Source organism: Chrysemys picta, chromosome 12 (genome assembly GCF_011386835.1).
Source record: "Chrysemys picta bellii isolate R12L10 chromosome 12, ASM1138683v2, whole genome shotgun sequence".
Classification (NCBI taxonomy): Eukaryota; Metazoa; Chordata; order Testudines; family Emydidae; genus Chrysemys; species Chrysemys picta.
This window is the reverse complement of record NC_088802.1, coordinates 21,829,343-21,842,519: the sequence shown is the minus strand read 5'-3', so window position 1 is coordinate 21,842,519 and position 13,177 is coordinate 21,829,343. Positions and strand designations below refer to the sequence as shown.

The 13,177-nt window shown below is 46.8% G+C and overlaps 1 protein-coding gene across 1 annotated transcript; it reads right to left on the bottom strand.

The window, feature by feature from the left end:
• Nucleotides 1–4,705: 4,705 nt before the first annotated feature.
• LOC103306873 (olfactory receptor 5V1-like) lies at nucleotides 4,706–8,949 on the bottom strand. The gene has a single exon (XM_008176343.4). It carries the CDS (start codon nucleotides 8,646–8,648, stop codon nucleotides 7,719–7,721), a length of 930 nt encoding a protein of 309 aa, XP_008174565.1. The 5' UTR covers nucleotides 8,649–8,949; the 3' UTR covers nucleotides 4,706–7,718.
• Between the last annotated feature and the right edge of the window lie 4,228 nt (nucleotides 8,950–13,177).

Here is a 13,177-nt window from a genome sequence, read left to right as displayed (position 1 = left end):
ACCAGACCTTCAGCTGGTAGAAAATGGCCATAGCTCCATTGGAGTCAAAGGGGCCAGATACCCGCTGGTGTCAATGGGCCGTAGCTCAATTGAAGTCAAACTCCTTGTGTGATTTACGTAAATCACTTAATCCGCCCTGTGCTTCCGTTTCCCCATTGGTAAAACAGGGATAATCGCACTTCTCACCCTCACAAGGGTGTTATGACATTAAAGTCTGTTCATGACTGTGAGATGATCAGACACCACAGGGATGAGTCCTATATAAATACCAAGAACATATAGATAGGTGGATTTGCAGCATCTGAGGATACAGTCTTCTGTGCCTCAGTTCCCCTCCCTTTAACATGGGGCTAATTCCATCTCCCTACCTCACATGAATGATGGGAGGTTACATTTATCATTGGTTGTGGAGTGCTCAGAGTCTACCATGCTTAGAGGCATTTAGTTACTTACATAGATATTGTAGTCCGAAACAATGGGCCCCAACCCCTCTGAGATCAAAGACCAAGCTCCCATTGGCCTCGGTGTTACCAGGACTGGGGCCTACGTGTGGTACTTGCTGATGAATTAACAATACAGAGGCAAATCTCTGTGGGTGCCTGAGGCACTGCAATCCCATCCAAATTTCAAGTGTCTCCAACATAGCTAACGAGCTGTTTCGGTTTAGCAATTTTAGACTCCTACTTTAGGGCCAGAAGGGACCATCATGATCATCTATTCTGACCTCCTGCACATGTCAGGCCACAGAACCTCCTCCTTCCCCTTCTGTATTAGACCCATAACCTCTGGCTGAGTTATTGAAGTCCTCAATTATGGATTTAAAGACTTCAAGTTACAGAGAATCCATCATTTACTCTAGTTCAGATCAGCAAGTGACCCGTGCCCCATGCTGAAGAGGAAGGCGAAAGTGGGTGAGACCCACCTATCTATAATAATTCTCTGAAGCCTTCTTCATCTGGTGTCCCATCTCTGGCCATTGGAGCTATTTGCTAATAGCAGTCACAGATGGGCCATATGCCATTCTGACCGACAGACGGGAAGCATTTGGAAATGGATCGTGATAGAAAAGTAAAAAGAAGAGCCTGAGAGTACGGCTCATATCAAAGAGATTCTGTTTCCTTTATGTGATCACTAGATGGCAGCACAGGGTCAGAAATGAGTAGGAAGCAGCATTATAGGAAATGGATGGAAGGAGACAATAATTTATAGGTTTTAAGGCCAGAAGGGACCACTGTGATTGTCTAGTTAACCTCCTGTTTAACACAGGCCATAGGACTTCTGCGAATTAATTCCTGCTTCAAATCCAATAGTTGTGATTGAACTAGAGCAGATCTTACAAAAATAAATTCAGAAAGAGGCAGATCCTCTATGAAATGACAATGATGAATATGAATAAAATACATTGAACATCACATTACTATTGTTAAAAAAATGAGGAGTCCTTGTGGCACCTTAGAGACTAACACAATTTATTTGGACATAAGCTTTTGTGGGCTACAACCCACTTCATCAGATGCACGGAGCAGAAAATACAGGAGCAGGGCCAAACTGGACAGTCTCCACACAAAAGAATAAATGGACACAAATCTGACATCAGGAATCATAACATTAAAAAACCAGTAGGAGAACACTTCAATCTCCCTGGTCACTCAATAACAGACCTAAAAGTGGCAATTCTTCAACAAAAAACTTCAAAAATAGACTCCAACTGATTTGAAACTGCAGAACTGGAATTAATTTGCAAACTGGACACCATCAGATTAGGCCTGAATAAAGACTGGGAGTGGTTGGGTCATTACAAAATCTAAACCTAATTTCCCCAATACTAATTTCCCCCTATCGTTACTCACACTTTCTTGTCAACTGTTTGAAATGGGCCACTCTCATTACCACTATATAAGTTATTTGTCCTCCCTTGGTATCCTGCTGTTAATTGAAGTGTCTCGTTAGACTCGTCAGCCTCTATTTCCTAGGTAGCTTTAACCACTATAAGGAACAGCCAGCATGTATTTGTCAAGAACAAATCATGCCAAACCAACCACATATCCTTCCTTGACAGGTTACTGGGTTGGTGTATGAGGGAAAGCAGTAGACGAGATATATTTTTATTTTAGTAAGGCTTTTGACACAGTCCCACATGACATTCTCATAAACAGACTATGGAAATGCAGTCTAGACAAATTATTATAAGATGGGTGCATAAGTGGTTGAAAGACCATACTCAAAGAGGAGTTATGAATGGTTCACTGTCAAAGTAGGAGGATGTATCTAGTGGGGTCGCACAGGGTCAGTGCTGGGTCCAGTACCATTCAATATTTTAATTAATTACTTGGATAATGGAGTAGAAAGTATGCTTATAAAATTTGCAGATGACACCAAGCTTGGAGGGGGAAAAAGCACTTTGGAGGACAGGATTAGAATTCAAAACAACATTGACAATTTGGAGAATTGGTCTAAATTAAACAGCATCAAATTCAACAAAGATAAGTGCAAAGTACTTCACTTAAGAAGGAAAAATCAAATGCACAACTACAAAATGGGGAATGACTGGCTAGGTGGTAGTACTGGGGAAAGGATCTGGGGTTATGGTGGATCACAAATGTAATATGTGTCAACAATGTGATGCAATTGTGAAAAAGGCTAATATCATTCTGGGGTGTCTTAACAGAAATGTTGTATGTAAGACACAGGAGGTAATTGTCCCACTCTACTCGGCACTGGTGAGGCATCAGCTGGAGTACTGTGTCCAGTTCTGGGTGCCACACTTTAGGAAAGATGAGGACAAATTGGAGAGAGTCCAGAGAAGAGCAACAAAAATGATGAAAGGTTTAGAAAAACTGACCTATGCAGAAAGGTGAAAAAACTGGGCATGTGTAGTGTTGAGAAAAGAAGACTGGAGGGACCTGATAAGGGCTGTTATAAAGAGTATGGGGATCAATTGTTCTCTATTTCCACTGAAGGCAGGACAAGAAGTAATGGGCTTAGATTTAGATTAGATTTTTGGAAAAACATTATAACTCTAAAGACAGTTAAACTCTGGAATAGGCTTCCAAGGGAGGTTGTGGAATTCCCATCACTGGAAGTTTTTAAGAACAGGATGGACAAACACCTGGCAGGGCTGGTCTAGGTTTCCTTGGTCCTGCCTCATCACAGGTACTGGAACTATGACTCAGGAGGTCCCTTCCAGCCCAATATTTCTATGAATCTGTGATTTATTACCCTGTTCAACAGGGGACCACAAATGGTCATCTAGCCCCACTACTGCTGTGGAGAGAGGAACCGTAGCTGTGGCCAACTACCCCCTGCCTCTGGTGGAGTTTTAGTTCCGCGGTGAGTGCTGGAGTCCACAGATGCTTGTGTGCTGACACAGGGAGGGCTAACGCTGTGCCATGCTTCTCCATGGGTCACCTGGGGTGAGGCAGGCTCCTGGACTGTCTGCCTGGCACCATTCAGAAGAACTAAGGTTTAGCTTAGGGTTACCATATTTTGTGCCTCCAAATGGAGGACACTCCATGGCCCCCGGCCCCGCCCCCAGCCCCGCCTACACCCCTGCCCAACCCCGCCCCCTCCCCAAAGTCTCCGCCCCCTCCCCTGCTTCCCGCGAATATTTGATTCGCGGGAAGCCTGAAGCAGGTAAGGGGGGCGTGGGGGGAGGAGGCGCGGCCCAGGCTGGCCCCCCGGCGTTTCCAGCCTGGCTCGGCTCCCCGCGGGCCCGGCTGACCCGGCTCCCCGCCGGCCGGGGTCCCCGCGGGCCCGGCTGACCCGGCTCCCCGCCGGCCGGGGTCCCCGCGGGCCCGGCTGACCCGGCTCCCCACCGGCCCTCCTGACCCGGCTCCCCACCGGCCGGGATCCCCACCGGCCCTCCTGACCCGGCTCCCCGCCGGCCGGGATCCCCGCGGGCCCGGCTGACGCGGCTCCCCGCCGGCCGGGGTCCCCGCGGGCCCGGCTGACCCGGCTCCCCGCGGGCCCGGCCGACGCGGCTCCCCGCCGGCCGGGGTCCCCGCCGGCCCGGCCGACCCGGCTCCCCGCCGGCCGGGGTCCCCGCGGGCCCGGCCGACCCGGCTCCCCGCCGGCCGGGGTCCCCGCGGGCCCTCCTGACCCGGCTCCCCGCCGGCCGGGATCCCCGCGGGCCCTCCTGACCCGGCTCCCCGCCGGCCGGGATCCCCGCGGGCCCTCCTGACCCGGCTCCCCGCCGGCCGGGATCCCCGCGGGCCCTCCTGACCCGGCTCCCCGCCGGCCGGGATCCCCGCGGGCCCTCCTGACCCGGCTCCCCGCCGGCCGGGGTCCCCGCGGGCCCGGCTGACCCGGCTCCCCGCGGGCCCGGCCGACGCGGCTCCCCGCCGGCCGGGGTCCCCGCGGGCCCGGCCGACCCGGCTCCCCGCCGGCCGGGGTCCCCGCGGGCCCGGCCGACCCGGCTCCCCGCCGGCCGGGGTCCCCGCCGGCCCGGCCGACCCGGCTCCCCGCCGGCCGGGGTCCCGGCCGACCCGGCTCCCCGCCGGCCGGGGTCCCCGCCGGCCCGGCCGACCCGGCTCCCCGCCGGCCGGGGTCCCCGCCGGCCCGGCCGACCCGGCTCCCCGCCGTCCCACTGACCTCCCGATTTTCCAGGACATGCCCGGCTTTTGGTGATTTCCCCCGGACGGGGATTTGAGCCCCCAAAAGCCGGACATGTCCGGGAAAATCCGGACGTATGGTAACCCTAGTTTAGCTTCACAAATTAGGCATGGGGACACTGAGTGTCACCAGGCCTAACTTTTAGGTACCTAGAAAACCACTGGGAGTCTGGGATTCACAAAGGCTGAGTTCAGCTCTTACGCTTCCTGTACAATGAGTGGGAGGTGATAGGCACCTCAGAATGGGATTTGCAAAAGCCAGAATGCTGGTTGGGGAGCCAGCTAAGGTAACCAATGGGAGATGACAAGGAGAGGAATGTGTGCTAATCCCCGCCCCTCTCAGGCAGTTCAACACCTAAGTTGTTTTTTTGCAAGTGGGAGAAGGAGGAGCTCCCCCATAACTTTTAGCCTAGTGGTTATGAGACGCACCTGGGATATGGGAGACCCCAGGTTTACATCCCCCATGCACCTGAGTGGCAGAAGGGATTTGAATAGGGCTTTGCCACCTCTCAAACCACTGCCCTATGTGGTATTCTGACAGGGGGCTCACTCAATCTCTCCTGTTGGAGTCATTCCAGTGTGGATAAATAATGAAAGTCATTGGAGCAGGGGGACTGGATTCTGGGTCTCCCAGCTGAGTGCTCTAACCACCAGGCTACAGAGTCAGTCCTAGTCTCTCTCTGTCTGGCCTACCCAGAGCAGAGCAGGAATACTCCCTCTATATACGTCTCTAGGGAATTAGCACCTGCTCAGCTGTAGGCCTCTCTTTCCCCAAGGCCTCTTCTGCCCTAGCAGGGATGGGGTAGTCCCGCTTTGTCTGAGGATACCCTCCCCACTCCTGGAAATTCTGTGCTCAGATCAGGGCCCCAGAGTGCCAGAAGCCTCCCAAATAAAAATAGACCCATGTGCAATGGAAAAACCTCTCTGAAAAGGAAAAACTGCCTTCTCTGAGCTACTAGTGAGATGCTCAGATACTATGGTGATGGAAGTCATATAAGTAGCTATAGATTCATAGGCCAGAAGGGACCATTGTGATCAGCTAGTCTGACCTACTGTATAACATAGGCCAGAGAACTGCCCAAAATAATTTCTAGAGATCTTTTCAGAAAAAAAAATCCCATCTTGATTTAAAAATTGTCAGTGATGAAGAATGTACCGCAACCCTTGATAAGTTGTTCCAATGGTTAATTAATCTCAGTGTTAAAAATGCACACCTTATTCCTTGATGGCATAGATAGGATAGATTAGATTGATTTCATATTCTTCTTCAGTATCTATTTTATGTAACACCCTTTTAGACAAAATATATCCCACACATTTTGCAGAGAAAAAAAAATACCTGTAACAGGATTAAATAGTACACAAAAGCAGAGGGAAATGGACATAATTAGTATAAGTTAATGAGAAATAAACACAGGCAAATGAGAAATACTATAACTAAACTTTTTTGTCATTTTGGGCTTGTCTATTACAAACTCTTGGCTGGGAATGGTGTGTCAGCAGAGCCCCATAGTGGCATAGCTACAACATCTGCCTGAATGATATAAACAATGGCATCAGACACACTCTTCTGTCAGCATAGTTGCCTGTACACCACGGATTTTGGTGGCATAGCATGTCAGTGAGAGGCTGTGACGTTTTTCACACTCCTAGTCCACATAGCTATTTGGCAAACTTTGCAGTTTAGACCAGACCTTCCATAGTATTTCTCATCTAAAGATATGAAATGACTTTACAGATAAAAAAATGCTGGGGAGTTTTGTTTTGTTTTTTGAAGGAGGCTAACTCCCAATGGGAGATGGGCACCTAAATTCCTTTGGCTCCCATGAAAATCCAAGCCTCAGCCTTTGAGGGAGTTAGGCAATAGGGAATGGTCAATTCACCCTCTACTAATATGCACCCATATCAGGGATGGAGCATCAAATCTCTGTAACAAATGAAACACTGCAGAGGAGTTTACAGGCCTGTGGACTCTTACTCCCATGAGTGAAGGAATTCATGTGCATTCGCAGGAGGGGAGAGGATGTAAGTCAATCCAACAATTACTTATGGCCATGATTTTCAAAGGGGCATAAGGGAGTTCATTGAAAAATCAATGGGAGTTGGGTGCTTTAGGCACCCTTGGAAATCTGAGTCCACATGCTTAAGTAGTTGAAGGGCTGGCCCAAAATTTCATTTTTTAAGTCAAATGTATATCATAGAATCATAGAAATGTCAGGCTGTAATGGACCATGAGAGGTCATCAAGTCCAGCCCCGTGTGCTGAGGCAGGACCAAGTGAACCTAGACCAGACCTGAAAGGTGTCTTTCCAACCTGTTCCTAAAAACCTCCAGTGATGGAGATTCCACAACCTCCCTTGGAAGCCTGTTCCAGAGCTCAACTCCCCTGAGAGTTAGAAAGCTTTTCCTAATAGCTAACCTAAATCTCCCTTGCTGCAGATTAAGCCCATTGCTGCTTCTCCTACCTTCAGTGGGAATGAAGAACAATTGATCCCTCTCATCTTTTGATGAGCCGTTAACATATTTAAAGCCTGTTATCTGGTCCCCACTCGGTCTTTTTTTTTTTCAAGACTAAACATGGCCACCTTTTTTCACCTTTTTTCACCTTTCCACATAGGTGCTATACCTTTTATCATTTGTGTTACTCTCATTTGGACTCTCTCCAATTTGTCCACATCTTTCATAAATATGTGAAACACATTCAAGGCCACACAGCAACTAACATTATGTTTATAAATTAAGGTTCAGTTTAATTGTAATGTTCTATTGATGGATCCTTTCTCAAACTTTCCTAGTGATTGACTTCCATATTTAATAATAACATTTAGAACCCCTATAAAAGCTTTCATCCATAGATATGAAAGCTCTTTGCAACAGTCCTGGGGCTTCAACTCTGCTGCTCCAACCCCTAGACCCATTCCCCTCCAAGACTCATCAAATGTAAACTAGGATCCTGACTCCCAGCATCCCCCTTTCTAACCACTAAAACCCACTCCCTTCCCAGAAAGCAGAAAAGAACCCATGAGTCCTGACTCCCAGAACCCATATGTTCTAACTTACTACATCCCATTCATGGAAATAGATACCAATGCCAGTATTGTTGATTCTCTTAGAAGAACATTTTCCTCACAAGGACCTTTTTCAGGGCTCTCTTCACATCCTTGTTCCTCAGAGTATAGATCAATGGGTTTAACATGGGGGTGACGATGTTGTACAACAGGGAGATTAACTTGTCATTATCCAATGAGTAGCTAGAGAGGGGTCTGACATAGGTGAAGATGCTACTCCCATAGTAGAGCAGGACTGCAGTGAGATGTGACACACAGGTGGAGAAGGCCTTGCTCCTCCCCTCAGGGGAATGTATCTTCAATATCCTTGAAACAATGTATCCATATGAAAGTCCAATGCACAGGGTGGGGCTCCACCCCAAGAAGATGCTGGATACCAGTATCATGGTGACATTGAATGAGATGTCTCCACAGGAAAGAGATAGCAGGGGTGGGATATCACAGTAGAAGTAGTTGACCCTGTTGGCCTCACAGAAGGGCAGGTGGATGGTGAGGAATGTGTGCAAGGCTGCATTGAGTGCACCACTAAGCCAGGAGACTGAAACCAGCAGAACACAAAACTTCCTGTTCATGAGCAGTGTGTAGCGCAGGGGTTTGCATATGGCCATGTAGCGGTCGTACGCCATGGTGGCCAGCAAGATGCACTCTGCACCCACAAAAAAGAGGAAGAAGTAGAGTTGTGCTGCACACCTTGCATAGGAGATACTGCTCCTGCCTGAGAGGAGGTGCACCAGCATTTGGGGCACGGTGGTGGTGGTCTGGCAGACGTCTAGGAGGGAGAGGTTTCCCAGGAAGAAGTACATTGGGGTTTGGAGACGTGGTTCCACCAAGGAGAGGAAGATGATGAGAATGTTCCCCAAGATGGTGAAGATGTAGATGATGGAGATAACCCAAGACAGTAGGAAACGTAACCCCTGAATATTTTGAAATCCAAGAAGGATGAATTCTGTTGGCGTGGATTGATTCTCCATGACCACATCTTCACTTGTCTGCAGCAGAGAGTAGAATGGTCTATAAACAAGGAAAAAGGAGTTATGATAAAAGAATTTGCATACTTCAGCTTGGTCACTGGCAGAACCAGGAGTCTAGAATTTCTTTCCACTAATCCTCTCTAACCATTAGATCCCATTTCCCTCTCAGATCCAGGAATAGAGGCTAGACATCCTGACTCCCTGACCCTGATCTAACCCCTAGAACCTGCTTGCCTTCTGGAGCTTGTACTAGATCCCAGGAATGTCACTGCTAGAGCACACACCATTCCCAGGGCTGAGGAATGCTTGTGGCTCCTAGACCTCATTCCTCTGACCACTACAATACACTCCCTCCCAGAGCCTGCAATACAATTCATGAGACCTGTCTCCAAGCCCCCTGTGCTAATCCACTAGCGCCCACTCACCTGCCAAAACTTGGAATAGAAACCAGGAGTGCTGACTCCCAACCTCTGCTTCTCTAACAATAGACCCTACTCACCTCTCATAGTTGAGAATAGGACCCAGGAGTCCTGATTCTGAGTCTCCCAAATCACTAAACAGTAGAGTTCACTCCCTTTCTGAGCTTGGGATAGAACTCAAGAATCCTTCCCTCATTGGTAGATCACATACCTTTACGAGTACTTGAAGGAGGACATAGGAAAGGTCCTGATTCACCGTCTTTGCTTTAACTCTTTGATACCAGTCTTTCCCTTAGCCAGGGCTAGTGCTTGTGTATTGGAGATAATTTGTCCCTCCATGGACCATACCGCACATATTCAAGTGATAAATAAAGGACTTTAATCTTCATGGACAGTAAATCTAATACTACAGTCAGAGGCATGGTACTGTGAAAACACTGACAGTGGAGAGACAGATTATTACCACTAGCTGGTAAAATATAAAAACAATCTAAACTTCATTTCTTTAGCTGCCATACATTTCCAGATTTCATTTAAAATAAACATTAAAAAAGGATAAAAGGGTAAGCATGACACTTATGTGCATAGTAGGTTACAATGTCTTTCTGCTGAAGAGCCAGATTCTACCCTCCACAAAAACTGTAATTTTCAATTAACTCAAACAGATAGATAAAGAGACAGAGAGAGATGCATGTAGATGGAGAGTGAATAATTTGGTGAGAGAGAGAATGATGAGCAATAAAACTTATTTTTAATTAATGAAATATACAAAATATACAATAATTTTATTATTTCTTTAACTGCTTTATATTTCCACCATGCAAAGTACTGCAGTCCACTTGGTATTGAGATCCATTTGTTTTCAGTTTAGCTAAATGACAAAAATTGCAGTTTCTCATTATTGCATATATAAAATCTACGTGCCCCTCAATGGCATGGTAGGTTAATACAAGACTTTACAGAAGAGCCAGATTCTGCTCTCAACAACACCAGAAAGTTTTGAATATTCCAACAGAGAGACAAATAGTTGGATATATAGATAGAGACAGAAGGAAACACACAAAAAGAGAAATGGGAAAATATTATGACAAGAGCTAGCTACCCACCTGATTCAGATAGATAGATTGATAGATCAATAGATAAAAAGATAGATACTGACTGCTGAGACAGAGATGATGGTGATGGTGAAGATGAAGATGATGAATGCTTTTATTAAAAGCATTAGTAAAATATAGTAGTAAAATATAGAATCACCCTATGTTTTATTTTGATCTATTTTATGTTTCCAGATTTTCAGCATACAAAGTGCCAGAGTCCAATTGATATCAGGATCCATTAGTTTTCTCCTTACCTAAATCAGAAAGATTATACTCTCTCATATTTGCAAGTTAGCTGTACATTCAGAAACAAAACCACAACATAAATAAAGTGTTTATATTCAAAATTTCTGAGCCCTTCAGACACTACAGAAGAGTGAAATTGTGCACCCCATAGCACCAGAAAGTTTCATATAACTCACTAAAGCGAGAAATGGTGACATAGATATACTAGATAGATGAAGGAGATTCAAAACATCCATGAAAGAATGAACATTCAGAATCACTATAATAGCTACAGCAATATGTGAAATATTTCTTACTTACCAGTTCAAATAAATAAATGGTGCTGGCTCTGCATTACTAACAATGGGGACCTTGAAGGAGAACTTAAATATATATACTTTAAAAGGACTCTTGAGAACACATCCCCAGACCATCTGTTGTGTGTTCAGAGATGAAGCTGCTTTGGGTGGAATTCCAGTGGGGAGGAGGGGGAATGGGAGGGAGATATCATCAGTTTGTTCTCTGGTGAAATTCCTGTAACTGTACTATCTGGTGGTGAAGTAAATTGTATTTGGAAATAGTAGTGTTAGTGTTGATGTACATCTATACCCACTGACACCCAAAGCCAGATTGTGGCTCCTTGGAGTGGAGCATGGATCACAGCCACTTTTTTTTGGTGTCTTTGACAATTTCCGCAGAAGTAAGCATCTAAGCCCTATGGATGGGAAATATGACCCTGATAAAGGACCCTGTAGGGCTGTGAGCGGAAAGAGGTCTTGAGCATCTACAATTCTTAGGGGTCATTTGGAATCCCCAGAGAAAAATATCTGTTCTATCATTTAAATCAATGGATTTATGCCAGGGATGAATTTTGGCTCCATTACTTCTCAGATAGGGTGATGACTCTGAAACCTATTGATGACATATTGGGCCAGATTTTCAAACTTGGTTTACCGAATGGTAAAGACTGAGACTGGGATTTTCAAAGAGGCCTAAGGGAGTTAGGCACTCATATAGCTTTGCTCTATGTCCAATGGAAGCTAACTCCCCGGGGTCCTTTGAAAATCCCAGCTATAATTTTTTTTTGGAGCAACTTCAGGTCAAATTCTATTTTGACCATTTGACAGCAGAAACTTAAAGCCTTATTGGATTTGGGATAGAGTATGGTATTTTAGTTGGAGACTGGGATATGAGTGTGGTGTGAGCAGAGACACCAGACTCCATTTGCCTTAGCCAAGAACTAGAGAATGCCCTCCTACCATAAGATCCACACATTATTAACTTTGTCCTACAGACTATCCTAGACTGCTCTGGAAATCGGAGGACCAAGAACTCTATGAATTCAAGTCACCTCCAGAGCTGATCAAGCTTCAGTAGCATACCACCACTTTTCCCCATTCTAAAATGACTCCTGCCTCTCTTTCAGGAAGAACCACATAGGCTTTAGGGAGTCAATAGGACTTATTTGTACCCTGTGATGTGTGACTAAATTATTACATGTGGACAGAAAAGTGTGAGGTGCTTTACAAAATTTTTAATTAGGGGTGAATTGGAGCCTAGAGAATTTAGTTTTGCCTTGAACCTGCAGGAAGGGAGAAACACTCCCAAATGGAATTTGGCCATGTTAGCAGGTTTGACAGAAATAATTTGGCAAAGTTATAAGTAACTGAAAACAGGGGTGTAATGGGATTGGGGTTCTCACCCCTAGCGAGGGCCCTTGGTTGAGTGTGCGCAGGCTTGCACTTTCTCTCCCTGTAGCCCTCCTTGGGCTCAGGTCCTTAATTAGTCCCATAATCTATCAATGGTCTCAGTCCTGGTGTCGAGACACACTCCCAGGACTTTTCCCGGGAGGCAATGTCCTCGCCCTCTTTGGGCACTTCAGGCCCCAGCTCTCTGGCTAGGCCACTAATCAGTTTTGTTCCCCTTATGGGGTGCCTCAAAGTCCAGGCTACTACTCCCCCAGTGGCTATTGGGGGTGAGGGGACCCAAGCCCGCCCACTACTCTGGGTCCCAGTCCAGGGACCCTGTTGATAGCCACCATCCACTGGGTCCCTTTATCTAAGTCATATCGCTGCTTTAATTCCCTTGGCCACTTCCCCACAGCCCGGCACCTTCTTCACCCTAACCTCAGGACCTTGTCTGAATAGGGTCCCAGTTACCAGCCTAGAGCTCCTTCTCGCTCCCTCGGCCAGCCACACACTCCACCAGTTCCAGGAAAAAACTAACTCACTCTGGCCCTGCAGCTCTTCTTATGCTAGCCTGCTGGACCCTGATTGGCTATGTCCCACATAGCCCTTCTAGGCAGTTTGGAGGATCCTCTCCCAAGCATTTTCAGGGCAGGGTGTGGCAGGGCCATGAGGTCTTGAGCAGGGTGCCAGTTTGTAAAAGGAAGAATTTTTCTGTTGACCTAGCTACCGCTTCTCAGAGAGGTGGATTAACTACATCAATGGATAAACTCCTTCCACCAACAAAGTAAGTGTTTATGCTATAGCGACACAACTGCAACATTGTAGCTTTGTGGCTGTATGTTGACATGTGCAAATGTTCATTGGCGCAGGGAGTGAAACCTGGGTCTCTTGGGAGAATGCATTAGCCATAGGCTATAGAGTTATTCCCACGCTCTCTACACCCTCTAGAATTCTACAGAGCTAATCGCTAGGATGTTCTCCTCCAATACCCGTGTTCCACTCCCTGCTCCAATGAAGATTTCAGTACATACACAGAGTAGAACAGCTTCAACAGGGGTGACTGAGAGAGACCTCTGAGCACACCTACCAAATTAGACCCC